The sequence below is a fragment of the Chrysoperla carnea genome, chromosome 4 (assembly GCF_905475395.1).
Source record: "Chrysoperla carnea chromosome 4, inChrCarn1.1, whole genome shotgun sequence".
NCBI lineage: Eukaryota > Metazoa > Arthropoda > Insecta > Neuroptera > Chrysopidae > Chrysoperla > Chrysoperla carnea.
In genome coordinates, this window is record NC_058340.1 from 44,177,365 (window position 1) to 44,199,281 (window position 21,917).

Below are 21,917 nucleotides of genomic sequence, written 5' to 3' on the forward strand. Positions count from 1 at the left end.
AATATAGGAAAATTTTGAACCAGCTAAACTTTAAGATTAATATTTAGTGTATGGCTTAATCTAAAAACAAACTCTTATATACTCAAATATTATCATGCTCAAATATCAAAATTCAATCCAACATAATTCAACCAAATTAGATTAGAAAATTTCGCTCAGAAAATTGTAATATCCCTGAATCATTTTAACTTTGAAATTGGTATACTGTGAAATATTTTGTTACTCAGCTAAATGAAAATAATGATTTATAAAGGAAAATAGAGTTATTGCCCCTAAACACCAAATGAATCTGTATAGATATTTATAGTATTCTCAGTGTAGATAGTTTGAACTGAAAATTAAATTTCGAATGAATTGATGATCAGATGGTGTTCTCAATCGTGTGTTTAGCAGAACTAAGCGCTCTGTTAGTTCCCTGAGTATCTCCATGCATACTACACCCTATGTATCCTAAAGAAAAAATGTATTGTCAATATGTGAGGAGCCGAGGCTAACTAACACTGCTAGCGCTAAGTTCGACAGAACACAGTCATTATAATATACCTTTATTGCATACATACAATACGTCTAATTTTACTTACCTACATTGTTATTTATCTGTTTCTTTTAAAAACATGGCTGCTAAAGTACCACAATTTGACCCTCCGTCATCAGCAAGTTCCGACAGGTAAGTAAATAAATAAATATTTTTTTATAAAGTGTTTTTATAACCAGTTTTCTATCTAATAAATCATAATTGAAATGTATTTCACAATCAAATGTCATCGTATATGTTTTTCAATGAATCATTTATCCACATGTAATTAGCACATTTTGTTTATTGTTTTAATATTGAATTCATTAAGTTTTCTTTTATACCTAATTTATTTATATAAGTTTTAAATATTCTTTTTTTAAAGTGATGGTGGTGAGGCTAGAGTAGATTATCATGAAGTATTCTCTGAAGACGATGGTTTGGAAGAAGAGGAAGCTCAAGCTGGTGATTATTATGTTTCACCTGCGTCTCCGAGTACAGTGCCTTATGTTACCCGTCCGGCATCAACAGGTGAGTTTTTGAATATCACTCGAATTGTTTTATTGCGTTTTTTAATTTCTTTTTGGCGTAAGTCGCAAATCCAGTTAATGCTAAAATTGTTTGAGTTTGAGTTAGTTTGTGTGATACTGTGCAAAATTTTAGATTAAGGTGCTAGTAAACATCAAGTTTTGATTTGTCGGTTCGTGCTGGAAAACAAAATAGCCGATGTTATGCCTAAAGTTATATTAACTCTATTTTTTTGACTGGGTGCTACTACGAAGATGTACGTCATTACAACTAATAATCCACATCGAATAATATATTTAAACCTACTGCCGAAACTAGAATGAAATTCGTTCAGGAACATACTGGTTTATGTACCAATCATTCGTAATTTTCTGAAAATGTGACAATCGTGTAAAAATCGACAATAACCAGGCGTTCGTCAGTAGTTAATTTTCTTAAAAGATTATCACTCGGATTAATCGTATGTAATTGTATCATTTCATTTTCAGAGTGTGTTTAATAGTTTTCAGTAGCCCAGAATTTCAAAGTATCCACAAAAGCGAAGAATTTAGAATACGAAAATTATAAAAGTCTCTATGAAAACGGTTTATTTTTGACTATTTTACTTAAGACTAATTAAATGCACCTACAATTTACAAATCTACTTTTGAAGCACACATTACCATTTCTAACATCTTTATTTGTATGCATAATTAAAAAGTTTCGTCAGCTAATTGTGTGAAAATACTGGGTTTTATTTTCTGCAGGTTCACAAAAATCGCCAAGATCTAGGAGACAACGTACTACATCTTTATCTCAGTCAGCTACAAAAACAACAACAGAATCTATAATACGAAGTCAAACAAGAACAATTTATACTGCTGGACGGCCTCCTTGGTATAATTCAGCTGGACAACATGTGGAGCCTTTTGTTATAGGTAAATTTATTAACTATATGTTAGGTGAGATATTTTATTAAGAAGGGTGCTTAAGTTTAAAACAGAAGTGTTTTAGTAAATGAAATTAGACCAAGAAATAAAAATTTAAATTTTAATAATTCACGATGTCTCGAATTTATTTAATTCTTCATCAAGCTCTATAAAAGAGTAAAAAGTACTGTCCATGCATGGTATTTCAACAAGTAACTTAGTCAATTGTTTGTTTTCACTTGTTTTTTTATAGGTATTTGTGGTGGAAGTGCATCAGGCAAAACAACAGTTGCAACAAAAATTATAGAATCATTGGATGTACCATGGGTGACATTGTTAAGTATGGACTCATTTTATAAAGTGCTTAATGAGAAACAGCATATTCTTGCTGAGAATAATGAATATAATTTTGATCATCCGGATGCATTTGATTTTGAATTATTATTTGAAGTATTACAACGATTAAAACATGGTAAAAAAGTGGAAGTTCCCGTTTACAATTTTGTTACACACAGCAGAGAAAATAGAACGGTAAAAATTCAAATTGCATTTTTTTTAAATACAAAATAAGAAAATTTGCAAGTATAGTTACCTCTATCCGGGGCACACTGTATATGAACAGATGACAGTGTATATTCAAGAAAATTATATATTTATTTTATCTCATTTTTCATAAAACTAATTATGTTACATAATTAAATATTCAGTTTATAAGAATCGATTATTTTTATAATTTTCTTTTCTTTATTCTTTCTTTCATTATTATTATAATACAAGAGAGGAAAAGCCTTATGTGAACTATTAATAGTCGTGTTTTAACAAATATTTAAACAAACGGTGATTAATTAATTTGAACAAAGTATACTTTGTAATATTTAAATTTTTTCTTATTTATTTTACACTTTTTAAATGTCAAATGATACAAAGAGTGATAACAAATTATGCTAATTATTTTTCAGTTTTAGTTTTATCAAATATTTGTCAAGTTTTCATTTTGAATGCATTAACGCTTTTTTTTTCTTCGTGAAAATCATTTTTTTATACAGCGGTCCCCCGGTAATTCGGCAAACGTTATGCAAGGCAGTGTTGGACTATCGAATTTGTCGGATTATAGAGTAGTACCTAAGATCCCTTATAGACAAAAATTTTTTTACAAAAGAGTACCTTGTAATCCGACAAATCACTGTACTACCTTCCAAGTATTGATATTTTTTCAAAATATCATATCCTTAGATTTTTGCTATATTTTGCAAGATAATGATATCGAAAATTGGTACAAAAATTAATTTTCTGGTTTCAGAAAACTATGTACGGTGCAAATGTAATTATATTTGAAGGAATTCTAACATTTTATAACAGCGATGTAAGCAAATTATTAGATATGAAAATATTCGTTGATACAGATGCTGATGTGAGGCTTGCCAGACGATTGAAAAGGTAAATAATAAGTTTTTCCTAAAGAGTCTCTCTAAAATATTCATTTTTATTGTTTTCCATGTAACCAAAAAGCGAGTTTTTTCGATGAAAAATGTTCAATAGGGAATTACAACCCTTTTTTTGAAGTGTCTCAATTATTAGATTCTATAGTGCTAATAAATCACCAAAAAAATTACGAAATTTTTATTCAACCGATAAGTGCCTTAAAAATTCATTTAAATTTTGCGTACGTAATTTAACAAGATGGGTCGAGTAATGATACTTAATTTCTCTGTGATCATGACGTCAGTTGGCTGTATAGACAAATGCACTGATATTTTGAAAGATAATTGTTCATAATTTAAACTTTTTAAATTATACTGCCGTATGACGTTAACATGGAGGCTACTATTTCAGGGTATTAAAAAAGAGATGATAAAAACTGAAAACTTTGAATTTAAACTATTTTTAGATTTTTTCTCATAAGAATTAAAATGTCCTAATGCTTTTTCTTTCTTCGAAAATTTAGAAAATAAAACAGATTTGTAAACCGAAATTTTACAATTTTTCAAACTATTCGATTTTTTTACAATTATTGATTGAAATTTTGTTGATGACAGGGATATTTCACAACGTGGTCGTGATTTAGAAGGTGTATTAAAACAGTACTGTACAATGGTACAACCATCATTTAACTATTACATAGCTCCAAGTATGGTACATGCTGATATCATTGTACCTCGTGGTGGGGATAACGAAGTTGCTATTGAATTAATTGTACAACATGTTCATACACAATTACAGCTTGTAAGTAATAAGATTTTTTTCTAGCTTGTCTATAGTACCCAGGCTGTTAAATCACTAACTTTAAATTTTAGTTTGTTCTTAGTTTCTATTTCCATCTTCTCCTTATCACTCAATTTACAATTTTGGCAATACTTGTTAAGTTCATCCCAAATCACCAAATAATGTTATGGTGGATCATGCAATTCAGTTTTTAATAATATTTTTGAAGTCATTTGAAATTTAATTTTTAACATATGGCTGAATTTCAAATTCCTTTAAATCGGTTATTTCATCGCAGATGCTGTTTCATTTACATTTCGGTATTCCTCCCTCGTAACAATAGAAGTAATTTTACTATCTGGGATAAACAGGGTGTTCTATAATTGATAGCAGATACCAGTAAATTAAGCTTATCAAGACAAATGGAAGCTTTTTACCAAACTGCAATATGATTCATATTTTCTGATATAATTGACCCAAAACAAACCATAACACAACAACTTTGATAGAGCAGCCTGCTATATTGTGCAGCATGTACTGTGTATGTACTAATATAAATATACAATTAATCCCCAACCCGTATGTATAGTAATACATACGATGATATCTCCTACATCTAAATTCCTTCAGAAAGGCGGTCGCTCTAAACACGATCTTCTGTAAGGAGGGTATTAGAGAAAAAAACTATGAAAATCACTGAAATAGAGAGTAATAGACATCTTCACGGCGGAACAAAATGGTGTGCGCCAATGGGATCTATTTCACTGATGTTTTACTCCTATAATTAATTTATTATTTCCTCGATTCTAATATATATATTTTTCTAATGTCAATTGATATTAAAAACTATTTCCTTTCTATTTCACTTTCGAGTAATTATACGATTATATTCATCTTTAAATATTCATTAAGATATGATTTTTATAATTTCCAGAGAGGCTTTAAATTACGTGAAAAACTAGCCCACTCGTATATTGGACAACCAATGCCAGAAAATTTATTACTACTACCAACAACACCACAGATACGCGGTTTACATACATTTATTAGAAATAGAGAAACATCACGAGATGAATTCATATTTTATTCAAAACGCTTAATACGTCTTGTGATCGAATACACGTTGTCATTGTTACCATTTCAAAATGTTACAGTTGATACACCACAAGGTGTTTTGTATCAAGGTAAACGTGGTGCTAGTAATAAGGTATGTGGTGTGTCAATTTTACGTGCTGGTGAAACAATGGAGCAAGCTGTCTGTGATGTTTGTAAAGATATACGAATTGGAAAAATATTAATTCAAACGAATTTAATTACTGGTGAACCAGAGGTAAGTGTTTTACTGTTTTACTTAAATTTCATCTTTTTAATTCAATATGATCGACTTTCAATATTTCGAACCTCATGGGAAAAAATAAATTTTCAACAAACAAAACATACAAAAATCAACTTCCGAAAATTCTACCTTGTAATGACGTTAAACTGGGCTCGAAAAAACAGTTTAAAGTTCAAAAAATTGGCCTCGATAAAACAACTCAAGTATTAGAGTATTGGTTGTTGAAGTGAAATAACTATAATAGCAGAATTTTATTTATTTTTTTTTTTGGGTAAACTACCCTTTTTTTTAAAAGTTTCCAAAATGTTACTGAGAAAAGTTACTCGTAATTAAATATATGACTCTATACAAACACTTGGTATTGTGTGAAAAATAGTTTAGTGATACATTAGAGTTAAAAATAACACATTATTTCACGACACCCATGCATATAGTCCAAAACCTTTTTTATAATATTTTAGGGAGACAAATATCTTAATTTCATCATTATAATTTGATTTTTGTATTCACAGTTGTATTATCTTCGTCTTCCCAAAGACATCAAAGATTACAAAGTAATATTAATGGATGCAACAGTAGCAACAGGTGCTGCGGCCATGATGGCAATACGAGTATTATTAGATCATGACGTAGCCGAAAGTAATATCTATATAGTATCATTATTAATGGCTGAATCGGGTGTGCATTCAATTGCGTATGCATTTCCTAAAGTACAAATTGTAACGACTGCTGTAGATCCAGAAATCAACGAGAAATTTTATGTACTACCGGGTATTGGAAATTTTGGAGATCGATATTTTGGTACTGAACCATGTGATGAAATCATTGTTGTTCAATAATTTTGTTTTGTGTTATTTATTTTCATTATCTTCGATAAAGCGTGGAAGTAAGCATGACATAATGGTTTTCTTTCTATTATTATTACCTAAATCTAACATTGAGTTTTAAACTTGAGAAAATTTTTTTTACATAGCTCTTTTATAAAAGATTTTTGGCATTAACAAATTTTGTACTGTCTTTTATAAGTCATCAGCGTGATTTTTGATTGGTTGTTGTATTCAACTCTTTTATTTGTAGTGTTAAACTTTAAAAAATGGTGATTTATCTTCAAAAGTATTTTGTGGAAGGTATAGTACCAAAGTTATTTTCTCAAATCTTCTACATTTTAAATTTGGTCTCAGGCATTATTGTCATAAAAAATCCAAAGAATTTTATAATTGTTGAAATTATGAATACTATTTTAAGTTATTTTAAGGAGGTATTCTCGTCTATCAAAAAAATGACGTAATTTTTCTAAATATTTTTTGCAAGCTGTGAAATAAGTATGTTACTCGAATTTTTAACTTTATATTTAATTAGAGTAATAAGGTAATTACGTATACATTGGGAATTTCCAACCAGGCTCACATTTCCATTATCAGAAAGGAAGGATATTTTTTACATGTAAAAATTTGGTGGTTAAATGTTTGATGATTTCAATTTCCTTGATGAAAATTGTGTACTTTCTTTTCCTATTTTTTGATATAAAATTCTTCCCGTATAAACGAAATCGACACATCAGTGAGAAAACCAAGGCTCTATAATAAAAATATATATTAAAGGTACTATTGATAGAAACCCTTCGCTTTTCGCTTTTTGACAACTGAAAAGTAGAGACACAGATCATAAAACTAGCAATTCAGAAAATGGAAAGAAAAAGAAAATCGATTTTTATATCGAATAAGAGAATACCTCCTTTTATGAGAGTACCACCTGAAAGACTTAGTGAAATACTAATTACTAAAAAGTAAAAATTAACAAAAATTTGTACTTAAAGTTCTCAAAATAAAAAATAATTGGCCAGCATTAATCCTTATAATTTTTTTGCGTTCATTCTGAAATAATTACGGAAAATAAATATAATATCCTAATATTAAAAAATCGAAAAAAAATAAACTTAAATAAAGGTGGTATCACTCCGGGAATTCGTAACAATTAGCGTACACCGATAGTTGCGGAAAAATTTTGGATACTTAAAACACTTCTTTTATTTTTTCGATCTTATAAATCATTGAGAAATAAACGTAACTTTAGGAATAACACCGTCTGCATAAGTTTTTCAAATTTGTATACAGAATCACTTTAGTATGGAATAATTTTTAATCGCAATTTAGTATAGAAAATATAACTATGAAAGCCCATCTATATTTAGTTAGTTTCTTTTCTTTAAATATCGTGGAGCAATTCAAGAATCAGATTCTATATAGCTAAATCATCTTTCCGATGAAGCATTTCTATTAATAAATAGCTCGATGGATTTAAATTCAATCTGCCTATTTCAATAAGTCTGTGCAGTGATTGGATGATAGCTTGCATGATCATTGTTAGTTTATAATCTAACGAAAATAAACGCGTTAGGCTGTAAATCTTATAGCTTGTTTACAATCTATCGACGGTTTACAATCTGACTATTAAAAACTAACGATTCTTACAAACTTCTCTAAAACTGCTTCTATCTTAATTTTCAGCCGGCTAAAAATTTTATCAATATCATATGCAAGGGCCACTATGCTATATCTTTATTTAAGTTTATTGTTTTAATGAATAGGTAAAATTATTGCGCTAGTCGTAAGTATATAAATGTATGTAGATCTAATTCTTTTTTCTAGTCTCATTTCCATTAATTTGGGAAAATTTTTAAAATTAAAATTATTTTTGGTTTTAAAAACTAAATAAAGTTTTTTTCAATTTATTATTTTTTTAATTTCTCATCAGTTTCCACCAATATTTGCTATGGTTAAAAGATAATTTAAAATAATTGTCATTAAATATTTTATTTTTGGTTAGTGTTAATTATGTTAATTAAAATCTTTGAATTTAAAACATAAACTTCTTTCATATTCTTAATTATATACAAAATTTGCGAGAGACAGTAGTACTTGGTTGAAGCATACAAAAGTCAGAAAATAACTTTTGTTTTGTGTTTATTTTTGATATAATACTGTTTATTGTATACACATACACATCCACATACCTCGAGATTATTACATTTTACTCAGGCCCGGGCACAGGAATCATCCATGCGAGGAAGTTCAAACTTTTGTTCCTCATGTTAGGTCATAAAGTCAATAAAAACTACTGACTCTTTTTTCGAGCAAGAGGATATTTTATTATGGAAAAATGTGATATTCAGATATTGTCTGTTTAAGTTATATTTTGAGCCGATGCAAAGTTGAAAAGGGGCGTCCATTTATCGCTGTTATCACAGACAAAACTGCCAAAACGCAAAGCGATTGGTATACATTTGGAAACGTATCTTCATTTCAAATATCGAGTACCTCGAGTAAATTTTTGACATCCTTCCCGGCAATGCGTTTTCGCCAAAGTTTAACTTTGTCGACCCAAATGTCATGGAAATCATCGTGCAAAATTGAATTTGAATTGAATTGATTTTTTCATCAAATGTCGAAACAGAGTGAACAGCTAACTAGTCAGTGTCAATAACTACATTTACAGGACTATATAGTTCAAATTTATGTGGAAATATTCTCAATGGGGGAGGGGGTTGGCCCCTAAAACTGTGCGCACGGGCCTGATGTTATTAACCAATGTGTAATGTTATTTTCAAAGAAGCTATGAGCTCTCTACGGTACTTCTGGCCAGGTTAGATTTATGTAGGTCATGTTTCGATAAACCTATTTACTGGCTGTGTATTCTTATCAGAATATAGTTACTTTTCAAGTAATTTATAGTTAATTTTCAAGTAACTTGAAGTTAATTTTTTATGATTTTTGTATATATCTTGCGGTCAATAAAAATGCGACACTTATATACATTAGATATATTTGGTGGCACTAAGCATATTAAAAAATGTGTATTTTCAACCATCAAATATATCTGATATATAAGAAAGTGTCGCATTTTATTACCCGCAAGTTTACATGCACGGCTGTATAAAAGGGGATTTGAAATCCAACATAGAATGTGAAAAAGTGGTTTATTGAATTTGTTATTTTATGTGGGCAGTTTAAAAAAGCATAAATCGTTGATTATTGTCCTATTTTATCTAATTTGGGAAAGTAGTTCTTAAAAAAAATTCCTAAAATTGTAAAAGAATATATTTTATAAAATATTGAAATTGTAAATTGCACACTAAATGTTTTAGCAAGCTTTTAATGGACCAATTTTGTTCAATTTAATGTTTTATGTAATATCCAAAATTTTATTACTAATTTTACTGGATAATTATGTTAAGATTACTCTAATGAATCGTCACCATGGCGTAAGAATTCATCCTGCTTATTAAGATAGACATACATATTGTTGTTATTAAAATTAGATCGAATTTTTTGGAGTCTTTAAGAAATTGTCTCCTAAACGTTCTGATAAACTTTTTAGTAACATTTTAATGAAACAAAAAAGGCAAGGAATACAATCAAGTATACTTAATCTGTCAATTAATCAATTACTAAACCAGTAAATTTAGTATACATTTAATGTTAGTCGTATAAGTTATGTCAAAAAAAAACCAACAAAAAAGAACTTTTTTAATAATTTGGCAAATATTATTTAAATAGAGCCACTGGTAATTAAATGGTGGAGCAATTTCTTAATTTTCTTGCAATTACTTTTCTTTATTTTAATTTATACATAAGTTTAAACAAATAAACTTTGATTTCATGTGTTTATTATAGCTAATTAATTTTTTATCCATAACTGGTATCGATAATTTGTAGTCTGGGAAATACTTAATTTTTAATTATCATTCTTATGTCCACCCTGATTTAATAATATTCTCTATCTCTATCTACTTTCGATTTTTTAAATTATTTATTAATTAAAGTGTTGAAATATCACCAGAAGAAAGGCAAGAAATATCTTACTCCCCGTAAACCCTATCTCAAATTCCATTTAACCGGAGAGGCGGACATAAATAAAATGAGAGAAATTATTTAATAAATAATGCAATTTTTAGATTTGGTAATACTTATTTTGATTATTATAGCCTGCAGTTTTCGCCTTAAGTTTTGTGTATTTTATTTCGAATTTAAATACTGAATATTCAATTGTCCATCCTATATTTATGAAGATTTTTTGAGTGAACCCCTTTAACCGAAACAAGTTTTTGTAAAACAATCATTACTGAGCCATAGTTATAATGATTTCATTTTTTAATAAATAATCTCAAAATTTTATTACACCTGCTCTTCGTTAATTATTTTTAATTGGATATGAAATGAAAAAAAAATTATCCGATTATTTCATATATTTTGTGCTCCAATTACAATATTAAATTGTTATCAACAAAAATGTATTATTATTACAACAATTATTGTATCTATAATTTATTTGTAGCTTTATATTTCATTTTATTGTTATTATTATACTTAAAAACAAATGAACAAAGATAAAAAACAAAAAAACATGTGAAACTTAATATCTATTTTGTACATTAAAAATAATTATATCAAATGAATATTTAAACGAAAAATTATAAATTGTTTTTGAATCGTTCTATTAAAATATCCCAGTGTCGTTTATGTGAAGTGTTATTCGGTGTAATATGTTTAAACAATTGGATGATATTAATTTTTCTAGCTTGTTCGTCACATTCTTTTAGTGAATTGGGAAATGATGTACTTCCTGTATAACCCTGCAAAGAACATGATTTTAATGAATGTGTTTCTATATATTAAACTTGACACGTATTATCTAAGAAAATGTTGGAAATAACAATTGCTGGATTCGAGAGGGGGTAGTTTAATTCAACTAACAACGAATAAGATGTAAAATAACACTTTAAATTGGAAAATGGATTGGAGAGATGACAGAGCTAATGTTGTCGAGATCTGATAATTAGTCAGGGGAGCAATGCTCGCTTCGTGATACGCGTATTTTGAGAACAATCGGGGGCTCATTTGCGTTTGGCAACTTTTAAGACTTTATTACTGATTTCTCAATTTTGGAGAAACCCTATTTAATGCCACTTTTCGTTCTTAAATTCAGGAATTCAACGCAAGTGGAAAGAGATTACGCAATATTGAACATGATAATTCAACAATAGCAAAAATTCGATTATTAAAGAAATTCGACGATTCTTGCAACATTTTCTTCAGCGACGAGGGTCATTTTATTTTGAAAAGTTTTGTGCAACGTCCTTAATGATATACGACGAATTGTGACGTATTTTAAATAATAATTAATATTTTTTTCGAATTCTGCTATGTTATAAAAATATAGAAGAGTTATAAAAATATATAAAAAAGAGGGTAGGAGTGATCTTCGATTTAAAACAAATGTTAAAAGCAAGAAATAAAAACTTACATGAACATTTTTTGTTATAATGCCTTCTGAGTACATTTTAAAAACTACGTGTAATGATGCCACATACGTATCAATATCGGCTATAAAATCTTCAAAAATGTTTTTATAATCGTTACTTCTTAAACTTAAACCGTTTATAACAATGCCTGGTGGAGTGTGTGATAAACCATTATCAAATATTGTTTTCATTATTGTCACACAAGTTTTTATTGTTGGTGTTGTAGATAAATCAATTGCTCCCACGCTTCCCGTATACCTATAAAAAAAACAACCATTTTACACAGCTATTACTGTTAAATTTATTGAATCTAAATAAACTAAAATGTTACTATTATATGCATCAAGTTTAATCAAAGTTAATTTTTAACGATGTAGATATATTTAATAGAGCAAAGTGGTTATTTAGGCAAATATAAAATTAAATTCTGATTTTTCCCGTAACGTGGCAGTTAAAACGACTCATGCAAAAACTGCATCGTTTTGTACGCGTATAGCCTTAAAATCAATAATGTCCCTAGAAATTTTACTTACTCTGAAATCATTAAAAATTCGCGAGGTGTTTGAATTTTAATACGAAATTGTTTATCTAAGTTGTACTGCTTTAAAAAACATAAAGTGCTAAAAGCATCAAATAAATAATTATTCTGGTGATCTGGAAACATTTCGACACAATTATGATTAATTTTATTATTATTACTAATGCCAATCAAAAGTTCGCCACGATATCCAATATAATCTTTGTAATCTGCTATCATTTTCAACATTTTTGCATAATTTTTCAGTTCATTTGAAACATTGGTATTCACGCATATTGTATTTTGATATTCTGATGATGATGGACAATTGATAAGGAAACCGTCTGTGTTCAATTTTTGAGCCATTTCCATAGCCTTTTTTATCTGTTGACCATATAAAGAAAACATTTGAGCTTGATCTGCAGGATTGTTTAATTTGCCATCATTCCTACAAAAATGTTTTAACATATTAAACAAATATATATTAAACAATCCTCAAAAAATATTACAAATTATTATCTAAACACGAAGGACTCCGCACGATTAGATAGGAAAATAGCTTTCTGTGAAATTTTTTCAAACCGCCCTATAATGTTCTGATCAAAAGCTACACATATATTATAGTTAATAATATAACTACCGTCTTAATAATGATACATCGTACAGCACACCAACTAACAGACAACAAGTATGCATGGTTATGCTTAGCAGTGAATGTTACACACAGAAAGCCCATTTTCCTATCTAATCGTGCTGGGTCCTTTACAAAATTTAAAAATCTCCTGCCAAACGGAATTTTTCTTTCTAGCTATCTTTTCAAACTGAACTGATTTTTTTGACAAGGGAAAAAAATTGGTTCATCCGTTTAGGAACTACGGTGTCACAAATAAGACTATCAAATCTGAATTTTGTTTTAAAATAATACCTACTCCAAAAATGGAAAGTCTGTGGATAACCAGGCTAACTTTATTCCAGTTCTTTGATGTAATTCATTTATGAAATCAGCAATATCGTCGTAGTGATGAAATATTTCATCTAATGTTTCACACGGTGGAACAATATCTTCTATAGCAGCTGTCCAATATTTCATTCCTAAAAGAAAAAAAAGTGACAATCTCTAGAACTACTGTAAACCGTAAAGAAAATTATATGGTTTTTAATTCAAGGTATATTGGTGGTTAAAAATATTAAACTTACCCAATTTCAACATTAATTCGTAAAACGCACGAATTCTTCGCTTATAATTTTCAACTGTAGATGTTCCATCATCCCATGGTTGTACGAGAGTTGATTTCAATTTTTCAAATGTATTTGAAACGTTGGATTTTTCGTAAACATTCTTATAATTTATTATGAAGCGTAACCATTCATCAATATTGTGACCGTTAATCTTTTCAGCATGGTTGTAATAGCGATAACACAGAGTTTCATTTTGATTTTCCAGTTGATTATTACAAAATTCAATTTTATTTATACCTATATTAGAACAAAAAAACACTAAGGTTTAACTCTTTGATTTTTGCAATTTAACTTTTACTTCCTAGTAAAAAGTAAAGAAATCAAGAAAATTTTTTGGAATGAGCAATATCAACTTTTCATGAGCAATTTTTGAGTTGCTAATAATTTTTAATTACTTTTCATCAATTTTAATTAATTTCGTTGGCTGAAAAGTTCCTGCGATATGGACTAAAATTACTCTAGGATATGATACTCATCCAATAGTCAAATGAATCCAATTTTTGTATTTTTTGGGTTAGAGATAATCTAGAAAATTATTTTTACTCAAATCGAAAACAAATAGTTTTCTCGATTTTTTGCAACTTTCTTAATTCCTCTGAAAAAATCGAGAAATCACGAAGTTTTTTGTTTCGGATCTTGCTGAAATTTAATATATCTGGTAGGGACCCAAAAAATATAAAAAGCGGATTCAATTCATGATTGAACAAAAAGCTCTTATCTCGAAGTGATTCTGGAGATATCTCGAAAGATACCTTTCTAATGGTCAAATGAGCTGAATTATTATGTTAATTAAAATATTCTAGTAAAAAATTCCAATAGATTTCTTATTCTTAATGCAGTTCGGATTGCAAATAAATTAGAATGAGTCTAAAATTGAATTACCGAAAAATTTTCCAAAAATCCAAAATTTTTAATATAAATGATTCGTAAAAAAAATTTTTTTTGCGTCATTAATGCACCATATAAAATTTAATTTTCATACTTTTGCTCACACTCACCTGAAAAATGTTCATTACTGTTGTCAATAACTCGCGTATCTTTAATTTTTGGTCTTTTTGCCAAAAGACTACTCATTTTGCTCGATGCACATATAAAACTTTATGGTCTAATTTAAAAATTTCAAGTATTTATAAGTATGTGATGCGCAATTTATATATTTTTAAAATTATATACCGTGACTAAAACTTTTGTAAAATGAAATTTTACACCAAAAAAATTAATACAGGTGTTTATGTAATTAATACTTTAAAAAACACAACGCTTTTAATAATTTAACAATCTTATTTCCGCGATAAAACAAATTTCAATTGTAATTAATATCTTATAAAAGGGACCTGCTGAACTTGGTTCTTAACTGAATTTCAACTTCCTAAAAAATAACAAGGGGGTAATCGTTAGTTTATATTATTCTATGGCGATAATGAAGAGGAGAATGAATTCAACAGTAAGATACATGGACATTTGAAGAGACTTGGAAAATCGCAGCCGTTTATGATTAGGTGTGCAATCAAAGAGTTTGAATCGATTACAGCGTGACATTCGAATAAAATTAGCAATAAAAGTTCGTAACATAGAAAATATATCGATAATTATTCAATTGTTCATATACAATTTGTATGTAAATATTATATTTCAAAATTATTAAAATTGCTAATTCTACTGCAGTTGTGTTGAAAATATGAATCATCTTTTGTTAAAAAATTGTTTAAAAGCGAATGTGCCGAATTCAATTAATTTTCGAAAACAATTTAATAAAAATGCTTATAAGGAAACATCTACTTTTCCTTTTTTTCTCAATCTCAAGGTTTCATATTAACATTAGAGGGGGTTCGATACTTATAGGTACCCATATGTGCCGATTATCTTTCAAAAAGAAGAATAATAAAGAAAACAAGGTTCCCCAGGTTTTTCAATATCAAAATATTTGTTTTATTCTTATGTTTATAAAATTATTTTATGCCCCATTTATCATTATAAACTGCTGAGTTAATTTGAATGCAGCCAATCTTGTTTTATATAGGCATCTTTCTTTTGGAATTGTAGCATAATATTATCCCCTTAAATTTATTTTGTATTTTAACTATGTATTCTGAGTATAGAAGAAAGAAATAATACGGAACCCTCGAAGTAAGAGCTAAGTATAAAATCACACTTGAACAATTTTGACATTTATAACCTAAAAAAATATAAAAGTCCATGTGGATATTTTAAATTGAATAGAATATTTAAAATCAATGTTTATTTAAAAATGTCTGCATGTAACGAAATTATTGATGATATTGAAGACTTGATTTCATCTCAAGATATTACACCGAAAGAACGATATAGTAGTCGAAAACATGTTAAAATTAGGCCAAAGAAACAACAATTGGGTGAATATAATGTGGAGAAAACAATTCTAAGTAGCGTAATTCCGGGTACACAAACAATCTATGTTAAGACATGGGGATGTGCTCACAACAGTTCAGATTCCGAGTATATGGCTGGACAATTAGCCGCATATGGGTATAAGTTAACAGAAGATAAGTTCGCTGCTGATTTATGGCTGTTAAATAGTTGTACAGTTAAAAGCCCTGCTGAGGATCATTTTAGGTAAGGTGGCTTCGCACTCTCGCTTTTTTTCTATTTCCCAAATAATATATACGTTAAATGCGAACAAATTTCTTGTCATTTACTGATTTTCAAATATTTTGTCTTTTACTAATTATGTTGAATTCTGCAATTTTACCTGCCTGGAAAGTTTGATTTCCAATTTTGAACCAACAAACTTTGGTATTATAAAGTGAATAATTTTCTTATTTTTATTACTCATTAGGAATGAAATTGAAGCAGGACAAAAAAATGGCAAACATATAGTAATTGCGGGGTGTGTACCTCAAGGTGCACCAAAATCAAATTTCATGAAAGGTTTAAGTATAATTGGTGTACAACAAATTGATAGAGTCGTGGAAGTTGTTGAAGAAACACTTAAAGGAAATAGTGTTCGCTTATTGGGTACAAAAAAAGATAATGGTAAAAAAATTGGAGGTGCTTCATTGTTATTGCCAAAAGTTCGAAAAAACCCATTAATTGAAATTATTGCAATTAATACGGGGTGTTTGAATCAATGTACGTATTGTAAAACAAAGCATGCTCGTGGTGATTTAGGTAGTTATTCTCCTACGGAAATTGTTGAGCGAGCTGAACAAGCATTTTCTGAAGGTGTTGTTGAAATATGGTTAACTTCAGAAGATACTGGGGCCTATGGGAAAGATATTGGGACATCTTTATCAGAACTTTTGTTTGAACTAATTAAAGTTATACCGGATGGATGTAAAATGCGAGTAGGTATGACAAATCCACCGTATATTAAGGATCAATTAGAAGATATCGCAAAAGCACTTGCACATCCGAAATTATACAAATTTTTACATATACCTGTACAGTCAGGTAGTGACATTGTGTTGTATGACATGAAACGGGAATATACTCGAAAAGATTTCGAGGATGTTGTTGAATATTTGAGGGAAAAGTAAGTTTCGGTAATTGTCTAGAAGAACGTTTTTACGGGAAAATAAAAAAATTTTAATAGTTATTTTTTGAACAATCATTGAAGCTTAAGGTTTTCGTTGTTCAATAAACTGATGGGAGACTTTCTTAAGAAAGTCACTCAAATCAAACCCAAATTCAGGTGATCGAACACTTCAAATTAGTGATAGGTTATTTAGCTAGTACGTACTTATATACATAGTATCCCGTGATTCGATGGCCACAGTTTAAGGTACTTAAGGAGCTTCATAGAGCAACGTCTTCAATTGCTAAAAGAGCAGTAACGCGTTGTAAGGCAGCGGGGAGATATTTTGAACCAAAACTTTAATTTGTGCTAGAAATACAAAAATTTTTAATTAATAAAATATTAAACTACTTTGCTCAATATTGTCTTTGGTTAAATTTAATAATGCACAAAACTATTGGGACAAAAGTATATATGGCACTTCTGACCAATTGTCAAAAGAATACGCTCTTAAACTATGGTCATCGAGTCATGGGCACCCTGTATATCAATCGGTTCTCGTACTATCATAGAAAACAGGAATTGTTTCCGATGGTTTTATTCCAGCTTGCAACTAGTATTACCGTCATCTTTCTCAAGTTCTGTATTTTCTATGCAAAACACATTTCGGACAAACAACCTACTTCTTAATTTCCTCTTCTAGACAATTATTAAAGCATTATTTTACAATTTTATAAAATACTATTAAAAAATTAAAATTTTAGGATACCAGGAATAACTATCGCAACGGATATAATTTGTGGATTTCCAACAGAAACAGATGAAGATTTTAAGGAAACTTTATCATTGTGTGATAAATATAGATTTCCTAGTTTATTTATAAATCAGTTTTTCCCAAGACCTGGGACACCAGCAGCTCGAATGCCCAGGATTCCTCCACAACAAGTTAAAACACGGACAAAACAACTCACCGAATTATTTTATTCTTATGAACCATACGGTTCTAAGGTAAGAATTAAAAAAAAATATTACACTATTGGAAACGGATCTAGCCGTTGGAAAGATTTATCTTTGAGTTTTCAGAGAAAATCTCAAAACCTCATATAAAAAACAAATAAAATAACTTGAGAATTGAATAAACTATGCATAATTTTTTTAGGTTGGAGAAATTCAAAATGTTTTGGTGACAGAGTTATCGCATGACAAACAATTTTTTGTTGGTCATAATGAATTCTACGAACAAGTTTTGATACCCAAAAAAGAAGAATTTATGGGTAAAATGGTTCAAGTACAAATTAAATCTGCTTCAAAATTTTCAATGATTGCTGAACCAGTATCTAATAATTTAATTAAGCCAGGATTAGCGAATCCACTTAAGAAAGGAGAAATTTCTGGATATCAAATAACATCTACAAAAACATCAAATGTATACTATGCTGTAATTGCTGTATTTGTAGCTTTTATATTTCGACTTGTATGGATTTTATTTAATATTTAGTAAATACTTGAAAATATGGTTTTATTATTTACTAGCAATTTCCCATCCGCTTTTCTGGGCAATTTTAACTTAAGATTGAAAAAAAGGCTATCGTGTTTGAGACTACACTTCCCTTACTCTCACTTATTGCTACTTTTATTCACACTTCAAGAATTTTTATTTTTATTGGGAAACCCTAATTTTTTTTTGAAATAAAATACGGCTCATGTTACTTGCTAATAATGTACCTAACTTTCTATTCGCACCGTGCGCGAGTTTCGTTTCCATGACAACGGAAAACGTCCAATCCAATATCCAATCCAATTGTATATTATCTAAATGATTATCAAAATCAATCAATGTTTTTTGTGTTTTTTCACGAACTAATGATGCTACCGCCAAGTACACTTTAATTATATGTAGAATTGTATGGATATATATAATTGTATGAATTGCAGTTATGACTTACATTGAAAATTTAATATTATTGTCTCATATTATAAATAATTATGATAATTTATATTTAAAAAATAATATTTGTGCAATTTGATTTCTTATTTTCACAATTTTTAATGAATTAAGTTTAATTAGTATTTTGCAATAATTTTAATTTGACATTTTCCATAACATTAACATGTAAAGAACTGCAAATTAGTCACTGGAAGCGCTGGCATCGATTTTATTGTCTCTACCATGACTACGCACACAACGAATAAGTGAAAGAATTTTTTTAATCGGCCCAATAGTTTTTAATTTGATCCATTACAAACAAAAAATAAAATATTTTCTCTTTATATAATTAGTGTATTCCGAAAGTTTTGTATAATAACAATAAATAATGAGCTCGTGAGTCCCTTCAAAATAAGTAATTTCCATTTATATGGTTTCAATAAAAAAAGGTACCTTTATAGAATCACTCTTTGATCCGTCTGTCACAGTATAATTGTATTTTCTTTGAACCTTTATACGTGACGGAAAAATTGGTATATATTCAGAGTTTGGTGATCCTATCACAGACAAGTTAAGATTGCAATTTTCAAAATTTTTTAAAACCAGAGTCAGCGGCTAAAAAATTTTTAGTGTAATGAAATAAAAGAATAGACAAAATAGTAAAATCGATAAATTTTTATTCCAAATAATTTCTGGGAACTTGGCAATCATAATATTCCAATAAATCATGATATTTTTATTTTAATAATAATAAAATTTAAAATAAAACAAAATTATTAAACAAACAAAAAATAATTAAATATTACGTTATTCTTCAACATATAATTTAACTACTTCATCAACATCGGAATTAATTTTTTTATTAGTCCAATCCAATTGTATATTATCTAAATGATTATCAAAATCAATCAATGTTTTTTGTGTTTTTTCACGAACTAATGATGCTACCGCCAAAGCAGCATCGTTTGGGTATACATATGCTTTTTCCAATTGTTTCCATTTACCATCTGCAGTTTGTTGAGCAACTTTTAATGGGAAATCGTTTGTTTGTTGATGTGGGCTTAATTTATAGTTATCCACCTATTAACATATTAAAAGTAGATTACAGTAGAATCTCGATAACTTAAACCTCGGTAACATAAAAACCTCTGTTACTTCAAAAAATACTATGTTCCCTTCTCATCAGAGCCCAAAACCTCTATAACTTAAAATACGCAACCTCTATAACTTAAATAAATAATCTCTGTATAGGCCCTCAGTAACTACATAGAAACATGTACATACCTCTATATTAACTAGGGTATATAGAAACATGTACATTCCTCTATATTAACCTTTACCTAACATAGACACTTGATAACTTAAAACCTCTATAACTTAAAATATTTTGTGTTTCCCTTGGACTTTAACTTATCGAGATTCTACTGTAGTTTTGAAGGTATAAACAATTTTTTACTCAACTAAAATATGGTTGTATATAAGTATAGTGGTGGATAGGCACGTGTTTACAGCACGGATCTAGTAATTATTGTAGGGATGTAGTATAAAGTCCTACTTTAGACGAGGGGGTGTATCACTCAGGAGGGAAGCAATGTGCCTACTTTTGATTGGCTGCAGATCTCATTTGCGGGAAATATATCCATGGTTTTAGATTGGGGATATGGGTGGCGTGGATGGCTAGAACGAAGCGTAGGGTGTCATCAGAATTGGCACTGGAGTTTGTTGATCTCTGATATTTTTGTGTCATTTCTGGCTAGGTCATCGGTTTTACGTTCAATACACGTGTATGAGGTTCTAGATCCAAACTAACTAAGTCCAAATTATGGCTCGCAACATATCAACTTCACACGGTCCAAATTTAAGATCTAATAAACTGACGTCATATCTTGGTATAAATAGACAATACGTTCGATTTTCATAATTTCAATTATCTATCACGAGGGCTTCGTTTTAGGTTAATTTGAATATAGTGAAAAGGATGCTACTCGCTTAAATTCATTTTAAATTATTGTTTTTGTGATATCAGCTTCATAGAGCTCAACTTTAGAATTCAATGAATAGGCTATACAGTAAAAAACTTCTCTAAAACGATTCGAGATAACATGGATGATTTCTATCATGCGTGTTATTCGCTAAGCTAGAGAGCTTCATGATAATTTACGTGCCGCCTTGATAAGTTTATCTTACATATTTAAAAATACTTTTGTAAATTTAACATACCACTACAAGACATGCTTGACTAAAATTTTCAGCAATTTTATCAGCAATTCGATGATTTGAACGTTCAATACTGTTATTACGTAAATTTTCACTTGCTGTATAATATCCAGCAATTGTTAAACCTTCATTTGCAGCCCAATTATCAATCTAAAATTTAGTGAAGAATGTTAAACTTAAATTAATTCAGCCAAGTAATATCTTTATTTACTTGAGTTAAGGCAACTTCAGCCATTGGTGCAATATATAAACAATCATGGAATAATGGTATACAATCAACAAAATCAATTTGTTTCGATTTCGATGAAGTTTGCGATTGCGTTAATAACACTCCATTTACAGCACAATGAGGATATTTAGATGCATGTAAAATGATTTTTGCATAGGCACGTGCAGAAAATTTAACTTCAGTCATTTTATTTATAAAAATTAATTACTTAAGTGAGAGTTTAAATTATTTGAACTTTACAAAATATTTTGGTTAAAATTAATAGACTTATTAAACACTTCCGTCATGTATTTTTGACAGTCAATTGCCAACTTGATAAATTTAAAGTTACAGAATCCATAACCAACATAAATATTTGTAGCATGATTTGTAGCTTAGAACCAGAACCAGAAATTAATTATAAATCTTTTTAATCCATTGTTCATCGTTTGTTCTTCATTTTTTGATCATTAAAATTATTTGTTCGATCGTAATTTATTTATTATTTACTAAACAATTATTTGTCA

General features: G+C 29.0%; 4 protein-coding genes across 5 annotated transcripts; 2 read left to right on the plus strand and 2 right to left on the minus strand.

Moving 5' to 3' along the window:
• Positions 1 to 466: 466 nt before the first annotated feature.
• LOC123299283 (uridine-cytidine kinase-like 1) lies at positions 467 to 6,384 on the plus strand. 2 transcript variants are annotated; one of them, XM_044881632.1, is made up of 8 exons: positions 467 to 667; positions 900 to 1,045; positions 1,789 to 1,959; positions 2,204 to 2,481; positions 3,251 to 3,387; positions 3,987 to 4,173; positions 5,087 to 5,482; positions 6,001 to 6,384. In XM_044881632.1, exons 1-8 carry the CDS (start codon positions 615 to 617, stop codon positions 6,325 to 6,327), a joined length of 1,695 nt encoding a protein of 564 aa, XP_044737567.1. In that variant the 5' UTR covers positions 467 to 614; the 3' UTR covers positions 6,328 to 6,384. The 2 variants fall into 2 exon arrangements, with proteins under 2 accessions (XP_044737567.1, XP_044737566.1); XM_044881631.1 differs by lacking the exon at positions 467 to 667 and adding an exon at positions 686 to 799.
• A 4,574-nt stretch (positions 6,385 to 10,958) lies between these two features.
• On the minus strand, positions 10,959 to 14,619 carry LOC123298731 (xylose isomerase-like). The gene is made up of 6 exons (XM_044880823.1): positions 14,544 to 14,619; positions 13,504 to 13,782; positions 13,236 to 13,398; positions 12,323 to 12,754; positions 11,792 to 12,047; positions 10,959 to 11,120 (listed from the first exon to the last, which is right to left on the minus strand). The coding sequence occupies exons 1-6, from the start codon at positions 14,617 to 14,619 to the stop codon at positions 10,959 to 10,961; spliced, it is 1,368 nt and encodes a 455-aa protein (XP_044736758.1).
• A 1,040-nt stretch (positions 14,620 to 15,659) lies between these two features.
• Positions 15,660 to 18,536, plus strand: LOC123298732 (threonylcarbamoyladenosine tRNA methylthiotransferase). The gene is made up of 4 exons (XM_044880824.1): positions 15,660 to 16,137; positions 16,361 to 17,056; positions 17,803 to 18,046; positions 18,198 to 18,536. The coding sequence occupies exons 1-4, from the start codon at positions 15,794 to 15,796 to the stop codon at positions 18,534 to 18,536; spliced, it is 1,623 nt and encodes a 540-aa protein (XP_044736759.1). The 5' UTR covers positions 15,660 to 15,793.
• A 1,225-nt stretch (positions 18,537 to 19,761) lies between these two features.
• LOC123298329 (ER membrane protein complex subunit 8/9 homolog) lies at positions 19,762 to 21,690 on the minus strand. Its single transcript, XM_044880302.1, has 3 exons — positions 21,394 to 21,690; positions 21,186 to 21,332; positions 19,762 to 20,045 (listed from the first exon to the last, which is right to left on the minus strand). Exons 1-3 carry the CDS (start codon positions 21,595 to 21,597, stop codon positions 19,773 to 19,775), a joined length of 624 nt encoding a protein of 207 aa, XP_044736237.1. The 5' UTR covers positions 21,598 to 21,690; the 3' UTR covers positions 19,762 to 19,772.
• Positions 21,691 to 21,917: the final 227 nt, after the last annotated feature.